This window comes from Peromyscus californicus, unplaced genomic scaffold (assembly GCF_007827085.1).
Source record: "Peromyscus californicus insignis strain IS unplaced genomic scaffold, ASM782708v3 Scaffold_15__1_contigs__length_86483966, whole genome shotgun sequence".
Lineage (NCBI taxonomy): Eukaryota > Metazoa > Chordata > Mammalia > Rodentia > Cricetidae > Peromyscus > Peromyscus californicus.
The window spans coordinates 61385355-61407559 of NW_026294447.1; the positions used below are offsets into that span (position 1 = coordinate 61385355).

The following is a 22205-nucleotide window of genomic DNA, read 5'->3' on the forward strand; positions in this document are numbered from 1 at the left end:
CTTATTGCTAAGTTACTTATTTCTCCTCTTGTCTCTCTACTGGGAGTAGGCTCCAGAGCAATGCAGGGCCCTTCTGTCTGTTACTGCTGCCCACTTAATTCTCTGTCTCTCTACCCGGGGCAGGGGTGTAGGCTCCAGAGCAATGCAGGGCCTTCTGTCTGTTACTGCTGTCCCTAGACTGTATAGAGGAAGGTATGAAATACAGGGAGGGCCCACAGGAAAATTGTATTTCATATAGAAAGTGAGGAGGTGGGTATCTGAGATCTGCATCTATAGGCATACTGTGTAGTAATAATCTGGGCTTTAGTAAAGCCTGCTTATAGTTATTCTAAGGGTTATATCTTGGGCTTCTGGATTATAGCATCTAAATTTCCAGGAAAACTTTTGCAGATGTGTGTCTTACAGGCAGTGCAGTAGAAGAGCCCCAACTTATTGCCTGGCTGGCCTCCTTGCATGCCCCTATCTTGTTTGTCAGAACTGAAGAACATTGCCTGACGTGATCTGCAAGAGCTTTCCTGAGCGAAGCCAGTAGCATCAGGGTCTCGCGCAGCAGGGGCTCTTCAGCCTTGATTCAAACTTGTTCACCTCACATTTTGACAGGAACAAGACCTGGTCGGGGGCCCAGTTTGTGTCAGAGCGGAGCAGCGTGCTGGTGTTTTTGCCAGGTATGAATGTCATAATTTGAGGAATGGAATGTTAATATTCTGGACAGCACATATTGTGAAAAATGGTGTTCATGCCTGCCTGTTCTCTTAGACACTGAGAACACGAACAGCTGTGACTCAGTTTGACTCCTTACCTTAACTCTTGCATTGCTGCAGAGAGTTCATAGTGATAATGAAGACTTGAACAAAGTTTTAAAGACTGTCTTGCCAGCTTCACAGTTTCTGGTAAGATGTTTTGCTTTAAGAGCATCCCTCTGTGTGCTCACGAATGTGAGGTGATTGACATCAGTTCACAGTGCAGCATTCTTAATGAGAGCAAAGCATGGAACACCACAGAGTCCTCAGCAATCTCAGTCCCTTCTCAGTGCTTAAGAAAACGGGCTACTACTGCACCTTTCTGAAAAGATGCATTATGTTTAATGGTACTTTGTCAAAATGACTTATCAAGGAGTTTTGTTTGATCAGATTGTAACAATAGTTCACATATTTGTTGTTGAAAGGTAATATGCAGAACATATGAGTATTTGTGCATGTAGTGATGGAAACAAAAGCATACAACAAGAGAAACTTAATTTTGGAATGTAACATGTGAGTTTCAAACCTTTGTCACATTTTGTTTACTAAATAGACTCATTTTATATACAGAAAGATCCATTAGCCAGCAGGTGTATAGAGTTTGCATCTGTATGTATTTATCAAATGACTTCTGTGTGCACAGAGTATGTAAGGAAAAAGCGAGAGCAGAGCTATGTCACTACTCACTATTACCTCACAGGAGGTAAAAACTGCCTCTGAAAGATGTTCAGGTGTGTGACTTTCTGTTATATGCTAATGTAATCCAGGTCTGGCATAGATATGCTTACATGTTTCATTAATTGACTTATTTTTGAGCAGTTCTGCCTTAGTTTTTTCAGGGCTGCTCTAACAAGGTGCTGCATATTGGATGGTGTAAAACAAGAGTGATGTATTTCCCCACTGTTATGGGAGTTAGGCACTCTAAAACAGGCTGTCTGTCAGTAGACACACTCCCTTTCAGGCTCAGGCTCAGGCTCTTCTTGCTCCATGTGGTCATCAGGCTTTGGGCTCTTTGTCTTGAGGCAGTTCCACTCGCGGCTCTGCCTCTTTCCTTCTTAGGAGGCTAACAGTGCTGTTGAATGAAGGTCTCAGACTACTCCACCAGACCTCACTGTAGCTAATTATATGCACAATGGCTGTTTCTAAATAAGGTTACTCACATTTTAAGTTACTAGAGTTGGAATCTAGAATAATTTTTGAGAGATATAGTTGAACCTGTAAAAGTCCCAAATATTGATAATTCAGATGAGGCAGAATGCATATGCAGGTGCTGTAAGTCTGTAGACATTTGTGAACTACTCAAAAGGACCAAGTCTTTTGAAGTATTATTACTGGTTTTGTATTACTTGGGATCAAACCCAATTGCCCAATGAAAACTTTAAGACACTGAAGAAAGAAATTGAAGAAGATAATAGAAGATGTAAAGATCTCCCCTGCTCAAGGATTGGTAGGATTAATATTGTGAAAATGGCCATCCTGCCCAAAGCAATCTACTGCAAGCCTCATCAAAATTCCAATGTAGCCGGGCGGTGGTGGCGCATGCCTTTAATCCCAGCACTCGGGAGGCAGAGCCAGGCGGATCTCTGTGAGTTCGAGGCCAGCCTGGACTACCAAGTGAGTTCCAGGAAAGGCGCAAAGCTACACAGAGAAACCCTGTCTCAAAAAACCGGAAAAAAAAATTCCAATGTAGTTATTCACAGAAATTAAATAATTTCAAAATTCATGTGGAAATACAAAGACCCTGGATAGCAAAAATAATCCTGAACAATAAAAACATTGCTATAGAGCCAGGTGTGGTGGTGCGGGCCTTTAGTCCCAGCACTCAGAAGGCAGAGGCAGGTGGATCTCTGAGTCTGAGGCCAGCTTGGTTTACACAGTGAGTTCCAGGACAGCCTAGGCTGTTACACAAGGAAACCTTGTCTCGAAAAACCAAAAACCAAACAAACCAAAAACCCCATTGTTATAGGAAGCATCATTCCTGATGTTCAGTTATGTTATAGTTCAGTTATACTAATAAAAACAGGATATAAAAATGATACATTGAGGATCACTTATGAGCCCATACTCCTACTGCCACCTGGATTTTGACAAGAAGCCAAAAATACACATTGGAGAGAAGACAGCATCTTCAACAAATGGTGCTGATCAAACTAGATATCTCATGTAAAGAATGGAACTAGATCTTATCTCACACCCTGTACAGAACTCACTTCCAATGGATCGAGGACCTTAGCATAATAGCTGATACCCTGAATCTGATAGAGAGGGCAGGGAATACACTCAGCTTACGGGCACAGGAAGGACTTTCTGAACAGGACCCCAGTGGTGTAGGCATTAAGGCCAATGACAAATGGGACACCATTGTTCAAATGAACTGCAGCTTACAGCATGAGAAAAAAATACATCTGATCATAGGGTTGGTGTCTAGAATATATATATATAAAGAACTCAGAAAATTAAACCAAGAAAACAACCCAGCTAAAAACTGGGGCAAGGAAATAAACACAGCATTCTCAAAATAAGACAGTGGCTGAGAAATTTTTAAAGGGTTATGTATTTTTATTTTCTGTATCTAAGTGTTTTGCCTGCATGAATGTCTATGCACTATGTGCATTGCCTGGTGCCTGGAGACCAGAGAGAGTGTTAAATGCCCTGGAGTTGGAGTTACACATGGTCTTAAGTCACTGTATTGGTACTGGGCACATGAAGCTCATCTCTCTAGCCCCAACTGATAACTAAGAATGTTCAGTATTTTTTAAAAAAATATCAGGGAAATTCACATTAAAACTATTTGAGATTTCATATCATCGAAGCCAGAATGGCTAAATGAAATGACGGAGGATGGCAAAAGTTGGTATGGATTTGTTTACTGTTAGTGGGCATGCCAACTGCTGCGTCCACTGCAGAAATCAGTGTGGAGGTCTCCCCAAACACTAGAAATGGATCTATTACATGATCAAGCTGTACTATTCCTGAGCATATTCCCAAGGAACTCTTATTCCAGAGACAATTGCTCATCTCTGTTCTTTGCTGCTCTATCCACAGTAGCCGAGAAATGGAAGCCACCTAAACATCCAGCAACTGTTGGACAGTGAAAATGTGTCACATATACAGAGCATGATGTTATTTAACTGAAAAGAAAAATGAAATGAGTAAATTTTCAGGTTAAGTGGATAGAGCTGGAGACCATCATTCTTTGTGAGGTGACCGCCTCCGGAAAGAGAAACACTCCATGTTCTCTCATGTGGATGTGATCTTTAACTCTTTAGATATGTGTGTTTGTTTGTTTATTTTTGAGACAGAGTCTTACTATGTAGACAAAGCTGACTTGAACTCATAGAGCTTCTTCTGCCTCTGCCTTCTGAGTGCTGGGATTAAAGATGTGCACCACCACATGTCTAGATACACATGTTTAAGTTGGAGTACTCATAGAAGTCAAGAACCATGATAGGGGTCAGATTTCAAGAGTAGAGGTATAGACAAAGGTTGTAGGGGGCAAAGGGGAATAATGGAACAGGAAGGACTAAATAGTGTAGGGGGTAGGAGGGCAGCATAGAGAAGTGGGTTTGGCCTAACTAACACTAGAGACCTTTGGAAATGCCATATAGAAAACTACTACCATAGAAGATTCCTATCTATCTATAAAGGGGTTTAAATGGAGTTACCCTATAGCAGGGGGTCAATGCCTCCTCCAGTATACCATAGGCTACCAAATTAAAAGCTCAGTGCCAGGCATAGATTACTTGTTTTTGTGTTGTTGATCAGTGGAAGTTCTATAGATGCCCAAATGTTAGGCTATTGCCGTTGCTCTGGGTTACCCTCCAGAACTTGGTGGTGAGACTTTATTGCTGAAGACACCACATACTTGACATACAGGACCTGGAGAAATCAAACTGATACAGACCTAGAAGGTTTATCTCTTACTGGTTAGCTTTAATAGTGCGGGAATGTTCTACACATGCTGCTTGAGGAGAAAATGATAGACAGTTTTACCCAGCTGTGAATTCTGTGAGCTACAATAATGATCTAGCCAGCAGGATAAGCCTGCTGGTACAGTAGTGGCATAAATGTTAGGAGAGCAACCAACTATTTTCCCCTGAGATTGAAAGCCCACTCCATAAGGTGGAACTCATGCCTGGTATAATTCCCTGGGCCCAAAACTGGAGGCTGATGAGATCGTAAGCCCTTAATGCTAGTATTCTGCTAAATGGACAGGAAAAACTGTTCTGTAAGTTCTTACCTTTATGCCTATAGATTAGTGCATCTCTCAACACTCATGAGAAGAGCCTCTTTTTGCAGTAGGTGGTGATTTAATACGGACACCCACAATTGATCCTTATGCAGAGAGTAACAGTATGGAGTGCTCAGCTCTAAGTGGGACACCTGTGTCCCACTCCTTCCCTAGGGCTCAGTGATCATTATGGAAGAGGGGGCAGAAAGATTGTAAGAGTCAGAGGGAGTAGATGTGTGCAGAGAAACAGTATTTGCTGGGACGTAGCAGCGCTGTTACAGACTTTAACTCACAGTGGCTATGACTGCATGCACTATGACCTGTACAAGAAAGAGCCTGACAAAATCCCGGCATGGATGGGGAGACTCGTGAAGTCCCACCCCTGTCTACGAAGTTGTTGGCAACTGGTTGCTACTGGGAAGCGAGACAAATGGATTCTCTTCGCAGATGGCTGCTCATGCTCCGGTAGATAGTCTCCTACCCGTGTACACACAGGCAGCACTAAGTGATCTCTGGGTGGGTTGTTTGTTTCCTTAAAGGACACGTGTAGGTAGGGAGAGTAGTGGTATTGGAGAGAGGAATTGGAGTAGCAGGATGTGGGGTAGATTTAATCAAAACACATGCATGCATGAAATTCTCAAACAATTAAATCATCTTAATGAGGACTCTACTGACCAGAGCACTAAAAATCTCAGCCTGCTTGGCTGATGTTCACACTGCACACAGCAGAAGCCTCTGTAGCATTGGCAAATTTCTAATCTGTGCTTTTGCTCTAGAACATGAGCTCTTGGGGAGCAGGGGTGTTTGTTCTGATGTCTGTACATTTGCAGGGCCTGGCACAGTACATGCATCAGGCACTCATGCAATGGATAAAGATGGAGAGAGTCTTAAAAATAAGTTGTCATTTTAACTTGAAGGTTATGTTTTAGCAATAAATTCACATTTGCCTTTCCCCCCTTTTCCCCCTAGGTCTGGGTGAGATAAATTATATGCATGAACTTCTCACAAACATGATTCACAAAAGGTGTGTCTAAATGATATGCTTTGTTTTGGCTTTTGGCTTTTAGAGCATTGTGTAGCTTATGCCTTACATAATTTTAATTACCTCACTGAATAGTTACTTGTGTCTGCTGTATATCATGTGATATTTTATTTTAGTGCTTTGTTTCTTAGGTTACAGGTCTATCCTCTCCATTCCAGTGTGACTTTAGAAGAGCAGAATAATGTATTTTTAAGTCCAGTCCCTGGGTACAGAAAGGTAGGAAGCTGGGAAGATGAGTGAGAGACGCAGTCATTCGTGATGGAGACCTGCTGGTGCTTTAGTCTCTCTGCAAGTGTGCCCCAAACGCTGTTGAGTCACTCCTCGGGCGAATGGTGTTGATGAGACTCTGTGCCCCTTCATGCTGTGTGTTAGTTTGTAAATCAGTTTCATGAAAAGCTAAGATTCCTCTTGTTTGTTTTTGAGAACAGGGTATTGTTATGTAGTCTAGGCCAGCCTTGAATTTGAGATCACCTTGTTCTGTCCTTCTGAGTTCTAGGGTTATAGGGTGTATACTGGGAAAACTAAATTTTTTATTTATTTACTTTCCTGAATTCAGGGCACTGCTGTTGGGGGTTCGCTGCCTTGGGAGTGGTGACTTTGTCAGGCTGTGGTCTAAGCCCTCTGGAGGGTGTGGGGTTTTTATTTTTTAATTTTTTACTCCTCCTCACAGTTGCCTGGGAGGACCAAGGTCTGCGACCTTGATCTTTTGGCTGAAATCTCTGATATTCTTGAGGATGTTTGGAATCTTTAGGCAAACTAGATCCTGGATGCTACTCTAGAGTGCTCAGGGTGACAATACTTGCTCTGGATTTGATCTGCTTGTGCATTTGAGCTCCTGGCAATTGCATAGCTAAAGCCTTTATAATAGGCTCATGAGCAGATCTTTGGCCGTGCCTTGGCTGCCTTTTTAAAGCCCTCTGTGTTGTATGTGTCTGATTTCCCACACATCAGGGGTTTCTTGATAGTTGTGACCTGCAGAAAATATGAAGACAGCTAACTTCCAATTTTGAGCTCAGCATTTACACTAATATTCAAGATGAAGACCTTTTTCTAACTATTGAGCAGTGTCCTGAACAGAGGGAAGAAGTCACCTGTTTTGTTTGATGCTCTCCACAGATTATTCTGTCTACCAATATTGCAGAGAGTTCTGTCACAGTTCCAGATGTCAAATATGGTAAGACCTTTCTCTGCTCACTTCCTGTGTAAAAGATGGCATCACTAGGCTCTCCTGTCCACAGGAGCTGTCCTCTGCCTTCCTCTCTGCCCATGTTTGGGAGAGACTCAGAGAGAGGCTTATAAAGGCCCAGTCCCTCATATTCTTGGCTCATCACTGTTTCCTCTGAGCATACCTTTTCCTTCAGGTAGGGCTGCCTCTGGGGGAGTCAAGGGATCTTGTAGGAAGCAGAGTTTTGGGGCTTCCCTGGTGGAATCCTGTGATAGAGAGGTAGGCGAGTATTAGGGAGGAGCTGGGTACTGTCTTCTGAAGGTAGCTTAGGAGGAAGCCATGATGGATAGCTCCATTGTCTGGTATATATTTGTGTGCTTGCTCACTCATGAGTGTCTTGCGTTCATCAGTCATGTTTGAGGGACCAGTGCCTGTAGCCAGGGGTATAGTACCATGCTGACGAAGATTGTATTATCACTATGTGACTGCAGTCTGCTGGGACACAGATAGTTAACAAATGAATTACAGTTTCATGTAGAGAAAGATCTATAGGAAAAGCAACATGGGAAAGGGTTCCAGTTTGGGGGGAAAAGATCTTTTGGATAGGGTATGTCTTAGTTAGGGTGACTGTTGCTATGATGAAACATTGTGACCAAAAACAACTCGGGGAGGAAAGGGTTTTTGTCTTACACTGACATATTGTAGCCCATCACTGAAGGAAGTCAGGACAGGAACTCACACAGGGCAGGAATGTGGAGGCCGGAGCTGAGGCAGAGGCCATGGAGGGGTCCTGCTTACTGGCTTGCTCAGCCTGCTCTCTTATAGAACCCAGCACTACCAGCCGAGGGATGGCTCCACCCACACTGGGATGGGCCCTCCCCCATTAAGCACTAATTAAGAAAATGCCCCACCAACCTGATCTTATTGGAGGCATTTTCTTATTTGAGGTTCCCTCCTCTCAGATGACTTTACCTTGTGTCAAGTTGACATAAAACTATCCAGCACAGGGTGATATTAGTTACTTTTATATTGCTGTGATAAAACACCATGATCAAAGAAAGGGTTTATTTGGGGCTCATGGTTTTGGAGAGTAATAGTCCATCATGGCAGACCTGAGATAGCAGACGGCAGGTAGTTGCAACAGCAGCAGCAGCAGCAGCAGCAGCAGCAGCAGCAGCAGCAGCAGCGAGCTCACATCTTGAACCATAAGCAGGAAACAGTTTGAGAGAGCAGGCTACGGAGAGTGGGAGTCTTTTGAAACCTCCAGCTTGCCCCCAGTGACACACCTCCTCCAACAAGTCATACCTCCTCCTCCTAATCCTTCCCAAACAGCCACTGACTGGGGACCAAGTATTCATGTGTGCAAGACTTATGGGGGATGTCTCATTCAAACCATAGGATGACATGGGACTCCTTTGAGGAAGTGGTGTTTGAACAACGGCCTAAACTGAATGAGAAGTGAACTGTGCAAATATGATTCAGACATGGAATAGAGTGTAGGAGCACCAGGAAAGAAAAACTGTATAAGCCAAGGGGAGGGAAGCTAATAGGTGTTTGTTTCTGTGCCAGCAGAAATTGTAGAAAAATAGATACAAGTCTCTGTTTTCATGATGCAATCAGGGGTTAGTATTAAAGAGATAACACATGAGTTAACAGTTGGTGAGCATAAGAAGAAAAGGTCAAGAAAGGAGAGAGCTTTGGCGAGTGGCCGAAAAGGAACATACAAGTCAAGTCTAATCCTGGTCATGAAACCACAGAGGTCAGGGCTTCCAGACCAGGGTGAGGAGGAGGAAAGCAGGGGAGCCCTGGGTCACAGGTGTAGGATCTCATGGAAAGCAGGGGAGCCCTGGGTCACAGGTGTAGGATCTCATGGAAAGCAGGGAGCCCTGGGTCACAGGTGTAGGATCTCATGGAAAGCAGGGAGCCCTGGGTCACAGATGCAGGGCCTCATGGAAAGCAGGGAGCCCTGGGGTCACAAGTACAGGCCCCATAGGACTGCTGTGCTGAGTGAGGTGGAGCGGAGAGGTCAGATGCAAAGGCATCTGCCTGCATCACTCTGGGTATAGACCAAGATGAGGCAAATGAGAGGAAAGGGTGGCAAGCTGAGGAAGGGTGAGTACCGGAGGGGTGGAGGGGTCCAGGTCTGATTTGATTATGAGGACAGGAAAAGAGAGATTGCTGAGGGACCTTATGAGGGATTGTGATATATAGTCTGAGCAGAGGTGGCCAGCACAGGGGGTAGTGTAGATTGGCAGGAGCAGGCTGGGTCGGATGCTAAGACAACCGAAGGTGGTAGGAGTCTGCAATTCAGAGTTCCAGTGAGGATAAAGATGCTTGGGGAAGAAAGAAGGTGGGTGTTCTGCTGTCATTGGATGAAGGAAAGGCTGTGGCCTGACGGGATAGAGGATATGATAATAGGAAGATGTCAAGTGGGAAGTGAGAGGGAGGGAGGCTTCAAGACCCTGGAAGGTGAGAATAGTCAGCACTGGTTTTGCTGGTCTTGAAGTCACCACAGGTTGTGTTAGGACTGGTGGTGTGAGGTGACTGGGATCAGGTGTGGTGAGAGTGTTTGTGGCACAGTCTGAGGAGGGCAGCAGCAGCAGCAGTGAGGAGGCACTCTGCATGGAGGCGGACAGGAGTCTGCCTTCTGTTTCTCCAAAGGACAACTTCACCCGTACATAGGACAGGAAGTGCTGTCCAAGGCCAGAGCTGAAGGGGTCCTTACCTGGGCCTGACAGATGAACATCTCGAAGCACAGAGAATGTAGTTTGTTCCACTTAGTTGTAGAGAGACAGACATGATTCGAATCCAGGCAGTCCAGAACATTAGCCCACCTCCCTACCCCTTGTATAATGATACTTTGGAGTAATTCTAATCTTTCGGGTGCACCCAAGCAAGTCTTTATGATATAATCTGGGCATTACAAAGACCCAAAGACTTCAAATTCTGATCTAGAGAAAGACCTTGGTTTCCCGTTGTAGGAGACAGTTGAGCAGTCAGCACATTTCCAGAAGTTTCTGCAAGCATGCCAACTCCAACAGCTGCATATTCTCAATGTTTATCACCAGGCACTGTGAGTTGCTGTAATTTCATATTAGCATGGTGTTTACACTTTTTTTCTAATGGCAGTTATAGATTTTTGTCTGACCAGGACTCTAGTTTGTGATGAAGATACAAATTATCAGAGTCTACGACTGAGTTGGGCCTCGAAGACTAGCTGTGACCAGAGAAAAGGTAAGGCGTTCATGGCAGAGCATACTGAGGCCTCTGTGGTCACATGGTACACTGGGTCACATGGTGCCTTCCCAAGAGTGTTGTTTTAGCATTTTCACTATCAGGTACTTCCTTTATTAATATCTCAGTCTTCGTCACCTTTGCCTCCATGTTTTTCTCTTCCAGTGTTTTAGGGTCAGCTCCTAAGGAGCAGATGGCCTATTATTATCACAACACTTACCATTTTCAGAGTGAAATTAAAAAAATATATTTAGTGGATAGGGAAGCCAAGTGGATCAGTTTGGTGATTTTGACAAGTTTCTCTTGAACCACCTCTAAATCCTGCTGTTTCTAGGGTCTTGTTCCTAGGGATCCCACAGAGAGATGGCGGTGTGGTGTACCAACCACACATGCCCCAGGCAGAGCTGCAGGGCAGGGGCCTTTGGCCATAGAAGAAGTGAATCTGTAATGTGCCTAGCCTAGATGTTGCCTTCTGTAGTAGGATCTGGCTTTAGGGAGACAGCGTCTGTGGTGTTTTATAGAGACCCCTCTGAGGGAGGGAGGCAGAAGACCAAAGAATTCCTGGGAAATTACTGCCTCAGAATTGAACATGGTATATGCATAAACAAAGTATCTTAGACATTCCTACCTCAGTGCAGACACTGGTTTTTGGTATTTTCTTTCTTCCTTAGCTTTTGTAAGGAATTTGAGGTGAGCATGTCATGTTCTGAGACTCGGGGAAGTAACAACTGCATAAGGTTCTCCTCAGGTAGGGCTAAGATTTGACCCAGAAATCTGGCTCCAGGCCTTTTTTGACTGCTGAGCTCTGTCCACACTCCTGAGGCACCTTTCCCAGAGAGAACCAGGAGATGATGAAGGCCATTGTAGCCTGGCTGTCAAGAGTTTCACCAGTGTGAAAGGCTTCCATGGTGGCCACTTTATGTACCTCCACAATGTATGAGCCCCCCACCCTCAACATCCCTGCTAGCAGATGATGTCACCAAGTTTTCATGTTAGCCATCAGTGGATGCCTGTGCCATCTCGTTTGATTTTTGACTTGCAATTCCATAATCATTCATAAGGTTAAGGAGCCTTCGTCGTGTTTGCATGCTATTGTCTGCTCCTCAGTGAATGCTTGTCTCCATCTCTCACCTTTTAAAGATGGATTTATTTATTTGCTTAATTTACCTTTGAGTCTGGGTCTTACCATGTAGCACTGGCTGGCATGGAACTCACTGTGTAGAATAGGCTGGCCTTCAACTCACAGAGATCTTCCTGGCTTCTGAGTGCTGGGATTAAAGGCATGTACCACCATACCCAGCTTATTTATTTTTTCCTTGTAAGATTTGCTCTCACCCCACAAATAGTCATTGTCACACATAGAAGTAGCAGTTTGTATCATCCTCTCCTTGGAATGAACATGGCTCTGAGCTCTTTACATGCACAGTTATCACTTATTTAATATGATGAAGTTGAAAGATGTCTTGTAGAAATAGTAGGACAGGTGGACACACAGAAGCAGAGACAACATGGGCAGGTGAGGCTGCTCAAATCTGACAGATCTAAATATCATTTATACTAGGTAAGTCACACTTCTGTCACCAGCTACATGCCTTTTCTATGATGATCTCTGATTTTACTAATTTGAGGGAAATCTTCCAGGAAATGTGTTATTCAAAGTATTCTGTTTTTTGTTGCATTTTGGCCAAGTTGTTTTCTTTTGAAACTTACTAGATTTTAATACATTAAGGGAGCACTTAATTTTTTTAAACATTTATTTATTTATTTAATGTAATTTATATAAGTGCTCTAGCTGCATGTACACCTTTATTCCAAAAGAGGGCATTAGATCCCACTATAGATGGTTCTGTGCCACCATGTGGTTGCTGGAAATTGAAGTCAGGACCTCTGGAAGAGGTCAGTGCTCTTAACCGCGGAGTCATCTCACCAGCCCAAGAGCACTTAATTTTAACTTATTCTAACTTTTTAGGATAATCTAACTTGGGGTAGCATTAGAATAAAGATAATTTGTTTTTACTGGCCTAGTGTGGTGGAAGATAAGGTTTTTCCTGATCAGTGTTTACTGACTGTTTTACATTTCTTTCCACACTGATGTTAAAGTGATCAATGTTTTGCAGGCCGTGCTGGACGGGTGTCTAAAGGATACTGTTACAGACTGATCCATAGGGACTTCTGGGACAGCTCTATTCCAGATCATGTTGTTCCTGAGATGTTGGTAATGAATTTCATTCATTGTTAGTATTAATTTTGTGTGTATGTAGTTCTATCGTTTACCCAGCATTGTGCATGCTGTCCTGGCCCTTAGACTACTGATATTCTTAGGGATTTACCTGTCTCTGCGTGCATGGTGAGAACATGCTACAGCACATACATGAAAATTAGCAACTGTGGGAGGTTGGGCTTTCACTGTGCAGAATGGGATTGGAATATGGTTATTAGGTGACAGGGGCCGTTGACTGTTAAGCCATCTCACTGTCCCAGCCCTGTTTGTGATTATTTTGAAATTAAAATTTTTTATGTGTATGGGTTCTTTGTTGAATGTCTATCTGTGTACTGGGACATGCAGTGCCTGTAGAGGTCAGAAGAGGGTGTTAGGTCCGCTGGAGCCGGCATTCAGGTGGTTCTAATCCATCAAATCAGTGCTGGGAACCAAATCCTGGTCCTGGGGGAGCAGCCAGTGCTCTTAACCACCAGGCTACCTCTGCAGCTCCCCCCCACCCGTTCTTAATTCTTAATGAGACGAACGTTGCCTGGTGTCTGCTGGCCCTATAATACCATTTCCTGTTAAGTATCAATGTATTCTGTTCCTTCTATACTTAGTAATTATGGCTTAGCCTTTCCTCTTTACCTCTCCTTTTTCTTTCTGCTTTCTTCATATTCCTTTTTCCTTATATGTCTTTTTGCTTCCATCTTTTGCTTCTACTTTTGGCCTTTTCTCCTTTTCCTTTTTTGAAACAGAGTCTTGCTGTATAGCCCAAATTGATTTCAAACTCAACATCCTTTTGCCTGTTTTCCTAAGTGATGGGATCACAAGCGTGTACCATTATGCCATGCCTGGCTTCTCTCCTCCTCCACTGTCTACTTGTGTTAAGTCAGAGTCTTGTACCACTGTTGACAAACCCCTGTTCCTCCCACCTGTCTCCCAGGTACTGGGATTTTAGGTGTGCAGCCAGCCCAGCTTCCTCCTGTCTTTTCTTTCCTATCCTTCTCTATTGCTCTTCTCTATTGCTTCTCTTCTCCCCTCCTCTCCTTGGCATATTCTCTCTGGAGCATGAGTCATATGAACAGGTAATTTGTTTAGTTACCTTATCATCTCTGAATTGAAATTCTGTTCTTTTCAGCGTTGTCCGCTGGGAAGCACAATATTGAAAGTGAAGTTACTTGACATGGGTGAACCAAGAGCTCTGTTGGCAACTGCCCTGTCTCCACCTAGTCTGAGTGACATTGAGCGAACCATTCTTCTATTAAAGGAGGTAGGACTTGTGAAATTACTTAGTGATGGAAAGCTAAGACTTTTGCTTTGTGGGGAGCCTAAGTTTCATAATTCTTAGAGTCATTAGTTGTTATAAACGCTTAGTGTGTGACTCCGGTACCAGGTCTGCCCTTCAGACTTGCCTTGTTGGTGTTCCTGAAGCCTACCACCTCTCCATCCTATGGCCCAACCCTGAGAAGCATCTAGCATTCTTATTGGTCACTGCTAGTCTGTTTTTGCTCTTGAGTTTTGTTCCTTCACCATGTCCTAGCCCTCCTGCCCACCCACTGCTTGAAATTCTCTTCCCATTTCACTGTCCTTGGACCACTTTTGACTCAAGCTCAGCTCTTGTGACTTGCCCTGAAACCAGCTGTATACTAGTCTGCACACTGTTTACTGGAGGTCAGGGATGTTCTGCTTCTGACCCTCAAAAGCTTCGATGCCAATCATGTTTTCCCCTCAGATGGTTTATTAGAGCTTGTGGTAAGCGACTGTGCCACCGAACCCTGTTTTTCTCTGTGTGTGCCACATTTGTTAAGCTTGGGCCTGGGTGGACTTGGGGAAGTGTCCTTGGATGCTGTCTCCCAGTGATGTGACATGCTTCCTAAAAACACTGAAGAAGTGAATTTTGGGAGCACATTGGAGCCATGAGCCCGTTATAGTTAGCTTAGCTGTCTTCAGAACAGCTCACCTGTCTTGCACTTCTGCCTTGAGGATAAAGGGAGTGTGGCTATGTCAGTGCTCATTAATGGCACTAGCTTATTTCATAAGGTTGGAGCACTGGCGGTTAGTGGGCAGAGAGAAGATGAGAACCCCCATGATGGCGAGTTGACCTTCTTAGGAAGAGTGCTGGCACAGCTCCCTGTCAGCCAGCAGCTGGGTAAACTCATTGTGCTGGGACATGTGTTCGGGTGCCTGGATGAGTGTCTTATTATAGGTAAGTGGGCTCGGGTGTGGGCAAGTGTGTGTTGGGATGTGCAGGCAGTCTACAGCCTCTGTTTTTGTCTCTAGCGGCAGCTCTTTCTCTGAAGAATTTTTTCACCATGCCTTTTCGGCAGCATCTGGATGGATATAGGTATTTAACATTCTTACCGTGAGGGGCCACCTTCCTAATGGCACCAGATGACACTTCATTAATCTGTTTGCAGGAACAAAGTGCACTTCTCAGGTAGCAGTAAGAGCGACTGCCTGGCACTTGTGGAGGCATTCAAGGTTAGTCTGTGGTATGGTATCCTTTGGAGGTGGAGGTGGCTAAAAACCAGTGTGTTTTCACACCCTGGCTATGAGAATGGAGAGTGCTTTCTTCTTTGGTGTTGGTAAGGGCTTCTGATGGCCAGCACAAAGTAACAAGTGCAGGAGGGACCAGTGGGTGGGTGACAGCCAATCTCCCCAAGTTCATTAAAAATAGTAAATTTGCGCCGGGCAGTGGTGGCGCACACCTTTAATCCCAGCACTCGGGAGGCAGAGCCAGGCGGATCTCTGTGAGTTCGAGGCCAGCCTGGACTACCAAGTGAGTTCCAGGAAAGGCGCAAAGCTACACAGAGAAACCCTGTCTCGAAAAACCAAAAAAAATAAATAAATAAAAATAAAAATAGTAAATTTGTAGATGTTCTGTGTTCAACCGTGTGTTGACATTGGAATTGAATTCAACTAGCTAGTGAGTTATTTTGAAATTGTGATTGTGTGTTTTAGGCCTGGCAGACTTGCAGACAGCGAGGAGAGCTGCGACATCCCAAGGTTGGTTACATTTCCTCCTTGTTGCCTCACTGATGGCTGGCGATGACCAGATTCCCTGCAACCCTGTCTCAGCTTGGTCACTGCCTATGCACTCTGGTGGCACTAAGACCTGAGTCACTATGGTAGCTGCTCCATGCTGTCCTCTGGGAGGGGCAGGCCGGGACATTAGTGACCAGGTCCTGTTTCAGGCTGCTGCTCTTCAGTGGCTTGTAGAAAGGAAGACGAAGCTGTCCGGCTACCAGAGTGGGACTCTGCTCCATAGCCCTGCTCACACTACGCGGCCTGCTCAACAGGGTGGCTCAGAATTCATGACCCTGGTTCAACAGGAGCCTGTATTTCCTCTCTTTTCAGATAAGGCTTTTTCTTCTAAAGTAATTAGGCTCCAAAACCACTGGTAGGCATGCCTGTGTGTAGCTTTGCTGTGCCTCAGTAGGTCTTTAATCTTCCCTGTTCGTACAATGTGACGAGTCTTTTTCCAGCTGAGTCATTCTGCCTTTGATTTTGGGGACAGGTGAACTCATATGAAGAGTCACCCCTGTATAGTGTTTGTGGTTTGGATCTTGTGTTTTTGGGCTTCAGTGTGATGTTGGGAGTTCTTTCAGAAGACATCCTATATGTGATCACACAAGTGCACTGTTGAACATGGCAGAGGCTTGGTCCTTGTTGAGGCTCTAGACGGGATATATAGTGGCAAATCAACCTCTGACTTACGGCCTCACGTTGGATACTGTGCTTTTATGTCTAAAGGATGAACTTGACTGGGGACGGCTAAATTACATTCAGATTAAGAGAATCAGAGAGGTAAGCTATGACTCCTTTGACTTGGTTAATCAAATAAACTGACATAAAATCTGGTCAGGAAGCACCAGCAGTGCCAGGGTGTGGGAGCAAATCCCTGCCCGTTCCCACCGTTAGCAGGAGGCCGTGTGGAGTGCAAACACCTGCAGTGACCACTGCTTGGCTCCAGAAATCCTCCCTAAATGTTACTTTATGAGGAACACGTGTAATCTTGGCAGCCATCTTTTTAGTATTTATCAAGATAAGCATGTGGTCTTTTCATTATTAACTGATTAACATAAGTAAACACATTATGGGTGTTGTGCTGTTGATTCCAACCTGTTCATGGAGTAAACCTCCTTGATGATATCTTAACATTGCTGAGTTCTGGTTGCCAGTGTTTTCTCCAGAAAATTTGTAGTAGATTTATAGTGAAACTGGCCTGAGGCTTGTGGGTATTTGTGGGAGTGCATGCACATACGCAGCTTGTAGTAGTCCATTCTCTGGAGGAACAGAACTTATAGAATTAATATATATCTATATATATCTTCTACATACCTATCTGTAGCTATCTATACCTACCTACCTATTTATCTCTATGTATGTATATATGAATGTATGTATGTATGTATCTACATACCTACCTACTAATCCAACAATGGCTGCCTACAAATAGAAGGTCCAACAGTCCAATAGTTATTGAATCTATAAGGATGTCTCAGCTGGTCTTCACTATACACTGGAATCCTGAAGAAGTAGGCTCTAATGTCAGTGAAGGAATGGACTTGCTAGCAGTCATACTCCGGGACAGGCCTCGTGCACAGGGGTAGTTGACCAACACAAAACAGACTCCAAAGCCCGGTGTAGTGGCACACCTTTAATTCCAGCTCTCGGGAGGCAGAGGCAGGCAGATCTTTGTGAGTTCAAGGGCAGCCTGGTCTACAGAGTGAGTTCTTGGTCAGCCAGGACTACATAGAGGGCCAGACAGCCAGACACGGAGAAAGCAGCAAAGCAGGATGGACAGTACATAGATGAGGTAAACGAGCCTTGGGGCAGCACATAGATTAATAGAAATGGGTTAATTTAAGTTAAAAAAAAAAAGCTAGCTAGAAACAAGCCCAAGCTAAGGCTGAGCATTCATAATTAACAAATCTCCATATCATGATTTGGGGTCTGGTGGTCCAAGAAGGCCTGCTACAGGTTGTTCTTGTGATTGTAGATTGAATCACATGCATAAGCTGAGGCTCTGGGGCACAGTCGTGTTGTCTGGCTGCGCTGTTGGTGCCCTTGTGGCTTTGACTCTGTAGTTGTGATGTGTAACCTTCCCTGTTGTGTGCATTTGTTTTTACTACTCGTGAGTATTGTCTATGCTTTGAGACATCACATTTCAATGTGTACTTCAGGTGGCTGAGCTATATGAAGAACTGAAGAATAGAATCTCACAGTTCAACATGTTTGTGGATCCTCGCCATCCTGTCTTGGACCAAGAGTATCCATTCAAGCAGCGCTTCATCCTGCAGGTGTACTGGGCTTCCTTTTAGTGGCTGCCCCTCCCCTCCTCGCTTTCTTGCTGAGATAGGGTCTTACTATGTAACCTTGGATGGCCAGGAACTCGCCATGTAGACCAGGCTGGCCTTGACCTAATAGAGGTCTTCCTGCCTCTGCCTTCCGAGTGCTGGGATGAAAGGTGTGGCCACCCCACTGTTGTTGCTCTTACTCAGGCTGTGGTTGAGAATGTGCGTGCTCTCCCCTGATGTCGGTGCCAGCTGTGCCTCTGAGATTTTGATGCCATCGTGATCCTACGTGTTGGGAACCAGGAGCTATTCTCAGCTTCCTTGTTTACACCCTTCCTGGTCATGTTAGGACCTCGGCCTGCTGCTTTTCCCCACTGAGCTTGTACACCTGTCACGCTGCGTCAGGGATAGGGCCTTTTGCTCTGAGGCCCAGAGAATACATATGCCCTGCTGCTGCTGTGTGTGGAGCAGCTCTCTTATGCTGAGAAGATACCTTTAACTCTGGATCATGAAGCAGATAACTAGCTGTGGGGCAGAACCTTCCATGAACTTTGTAGAGATGCGTGTCTTGCCCAAGAACAATGCTCTGTCAGAGGCCTTCAGAGTAGGGTTGGCATTTGCATTGCCTTAGTTACTGTCCTATTGCTGTGAAGAGACACCAAGACCAAGGCAACTTACAGAAAGAGTTTTTTGAGGGCTTACAGTTCAGAGGGTGAGTCCATGACCATCATGGTTTGGAGCATGGAAGCTGGGAGGCCTGCAGGCATCATGCCTGAGCAGTAGCTGGGAGCTTACATCTGATCCAAAGTTATATGAGACAGAGCGAATGGTGTGAGCCTTGTGAAACCTCAAAGCCCACCCACATTGACACACCTCCTCCAAGAGGCCACATCTCCTAATTCTTCCCAAACAGTTCCACCAACTGGAGACCAAGCATTCAGATTCATGGCCTATGGAGGCCATTCTCATTCAAACCACCACAGGCATCCAAAAAAGGTTTGAGGTAGATACCTGTAATCAGGTGCAATGGGAATACTAGTTCTTTTGTGGATGTGAAATTGCCATACTGCCAGGGAGAACCCTCTGTGGCTGTTTCACATAGGCAGATTCTTACTGAAGAAAGGATTCTGTAGTGCCTTTTAGATGTGGACATTAGATGCCATCTTGCTGCCCAGCTGGAGAGTTCCAGTTGAAGTTATTCTATACACCTGGGAGAATGCCTGGCTTGTTGGAACTGCTGTTGAGTGAGGGTGGAGAAAGGCCTTAGTGTACTGTTGTTGAGTTCTCATTTGCTTTATTGTCAAAAGCAATCCAGCCATTCTGAAGAAAAGATCCAGGTGGTTTGTCTGTCATGGAGGAATAACAGGATGTATGAGAGATACATCTTTGTGTACTGTGTGTCCAGGCTGTGTCAATGCTCAGGGTACATGAGAACATGGTGGGAGGGAGACTTGAACACATGCTTCTTTTCCAGGTTGTACTGGCAGGTGCTTTTTATCCAAATTACTTTACTTTTGGACAGCCAGATGAGGAGATGGCAGTGAAGGAATTGGCCGGCAAAGACCCAAAGACGACAGTTGTGGTAGGTGACATGGGAAGCTGTCCCAAGAGAATAGTGTGAATAAAGATTTTCATATGGTCTGCCCGTGGTGCAGCCGGTGCCTAGTAAATGCTATGTGAGTGCTGGCCTTAGCCAGCCTCTCAGAGACCTCTAATCCTTACCAGTTCTTCTTCATTTTAAAGACTCCATTTTACAGAGAGGCCTTGATAAATTATTTATTCAGGGTGAATGCTGATTTGATCATGTGCTGTTTCAATGATTTGAGGCCCTTAAGAGCACTTCATTAATTAACAACAGCTGTACACAAAGTAAAATGTTACTGGTTGGCAGCTTACTGTTGTGACTTTAATAGCAGTGACCCCTGCCCTGATGCCCAACAGAACTACTTAGAGAATTTTAAGTTCAGTTCTGAGGCCCCTTGAGGTCTGTACTAGAGGATATAACCCAGGGATAGCATGTGAGCATGAACTGCTGGGAGGCAGAGCTGGGGGGATCTGCTGATGAGCCATGGGCACTGACCGCTGGGTTTATTAAGGGTCATTTGTTGACACAGCAGTACATGTGGCCACTGGAACTACATACTTTAGAATTGGGCTTTCATTCGACTTCTTGGTTGACTTAGGGCAATGATAAGCACTTGGTAAAGTTAGCTCCCAGTTTATAGTAAGTGTTCAGTCATTGCTCGCCTTAGTTCTGGGTACGGTTACACTGCTTTCTCAACTGTGGAGATCCTGAAGATTGACGAGAACAGAGCCACAGATTCTGGAACATTCCAAGTGCAGGTCTTGGAAGAGCACACCACGTGAGAAGGATGCAAAGGCTGTTTATGCCTGGGGAGGGGTTTCCACTTAAAAGGCCGCCATTCGCCTCTGTAGTTCCGAGGACTGTGGGCTTGGACACCATGCTTTTTGTAGCTTCTCCCTGTGGAGAAGGCTCTTTGATTGACTTCTTCTGAAGTCATTCTACTGGGCCTGTCTGTCCTTCAGCTGTGTGCAGGGGAAGGCCCCACAGGCCCTACTTCAGAGGCACTGCCAGTGCCAGCCAGTCTAGTCCTCTGACACATGACTGATCGACCAGGTGTCATACAAACTAAATCATAGCTAGTTTTGCTTTAGCACTTCTATGAGAAGCCAAGTGCTTTTAAAATTTATTCTTCTCTGAGCTTCACATTAACCCTTTAAAATTAAGGCTTTACCATCATCCCAACATTGTAATGTAGCAATTCCTTGGGACTTGATTTGGACTTGGGTCCAGGCTCTTACTTCCTGTTCTGCCTGCAGCTGGTAGAGACTTTGGCTCATCAGGGACCGTCAGTGTACACCTCATTGGAACCAGAGCTTAGAACATGGTGATCATGATGCTTGTAGAGGGCAAAGAGTGCTGGCAGTGCTTTGAAGCAGATGGAGTTGAGACCACTGGGTAGGAGGAGCCTGGCTCTGCTGCCACGAGGAGGGAACAACCCCTGGTGATGAGCAGTCCATCTTCCTTCATTACTTTCCTGTCACCCTCTATCAGGAGTGATGTTTCAGGAAGCTGTAGTTAGTGTGATTATTTTAAAGTAACAACATGAAAACAAAACAAAAAACTTTTACTGCATTTAACTTTTGAACTGTTTCAACAAGAGGAAAACTAGCCTTTATTTTGTGTATTTCTTTGGTTAAACTTAGTTATGATTTAAAGTCATGCAGTTGTCAGGTGCACTGACAGGCCAAGTCTGTTGTGCATTTATTTATACAGGCTGAGCTTGCAAATGAGAGCAACCAGTAGTGCTTCTGCCCCTGGGTGTTAGGACTGTTCCGTAGTCCTTACTAATGGCTCTGACGTGTACTGTGTTCTGTCTTACAGCTAAAACACATTCCTCCCTATGGATTTCTTTACTACAAACAACTGCAGTCTCTCTTTAGACAGTGTGGTCAAGTCAAATCCATTGTATTTGATGGTGCTAAGTAAGTAGTGGACTTTGGTCGTCGGCTGCAATTACAGAATCACTCCATTGTACATGTGTGTGAGGTCTCTTAGGGCTGGATGTGTGTAGAGTAGGTCTTCCTAGGAGGTTGCTGGCCTAGCTCTCAAATGAAACTTTAGTTTATCATGTTGTCAGTGGGTGTTGCCATTCTTTCCAGCTGTATGTCCTGAAGGAACCAACCGTGCTGGTGGCCTGTGCTGCAGCAGGGAGGCTCCTTTAACACTCTGTGACTGGCATAGAGCGTTCGAGTCCTGCTTCTCTGCAGGGTCTTCTCTTTAGTGCCCACCCCAGATTTTCATGGCAAACCACTCCTCTAGTTCTTTGTGGCCATGGGGAAGCCTGGAAGGGCAGAGCTTGTCTGTGTGCTTCTTCAGCTCATACTTACTTGTCACGAATGACTTTGGAAGACTCAGAGGGCAGAAACTCAGTTAGTTAGTCCCTATTTTATTAGCGGGTCAGTGACAAATGGTTAAAAGAATCACCAAGAACTTTTCTTTCCAAAAGGAAATGCTTATGTGCATAAGATTACAGTTTTTAAATTGACTAGAAAAAAAAGTTGTTTGTTTTTTCTTTTCTGAGAGCTGATGACTGACCCCAGAGTCTTGTGCATTCCTCATATTTTTGGCTTTTTAGTCACAATAGAAATATTACACCAGCATTTCAGGGGAAAGCAACTGTTTTGTTTGGTTCTGCCAGGACCAGAGACATAAAACAGTAATTAAAGAATGATGACTGTGCTTCCCCTCCATGGAGCAGCCTGCTCTTT

At 44.7% G+C, this 22205-nt stretch overlaps 1 protein-coding gene across 1 annotated transcript in view; it reads left to right on the plus strand.

The window, feature by feature from the left end:
- The window catches only part of Tdrd9 (tudor domain containing 9), an 89796-nt gene that overhangs the window by 35926 nt on the left and 31665 nt on the right, over nucleotides 1–22205 (plus strand). The window contains exons 9-23 of the mRNA XM_052738131.1: nucleotides 601–665; nucleotides 5941–5995; nucleotides 6145–6229; nucleotides 7130–7187; nucleotides 10308–10412; nucleotides 12530–12627; nucleotides 13754–13885; nucleotides 14656–14821; nucleotides 14896–14959; nucleotides 15033–15096; nucleotides 15577–15621; nucleotides 16369–16422; nucleotides 17802–17918; nucleotides 19387–19494; nucleotides 21319–21419. Coding sequence (XP_052594091.1) covers nucleotides 601–665; nucleotides 5941–5995; nucleotides 6145–6229; nucleotides 7130–7187; nucleotides 10308–10412; nucleotides 12530–12627; nucleotides 13754–13885; nucleotides 14656–14821; nucleotides 14896–14959; nucleotides 15033–15096; nucleotides 15577–15621; nucleotides 16369–16422; nucleotides 17802–17918; nucleotides 19387–19494; nucleotides 21319–21419 — 1317 coding nt within the window. The remainder of the gene's footprint in view (nucleotides 1–600; nucleotides 666–5940; nucleotides 5996–6144; nucleotides 6230–7129; nucleotides 7188–10307; nucleotides 10413–12529; nucleotides 12628–13753; nucleotides 13886–14655; nucleotides 14822–14895; nucleotides 14960–15032; nucleotides 15097–15576; nucleotides 15622–16368; nucleotides 16423–17801; nucleotides 17919–19386; nucleotides 19495–21318; nucleotides 21420–22205) is intronic.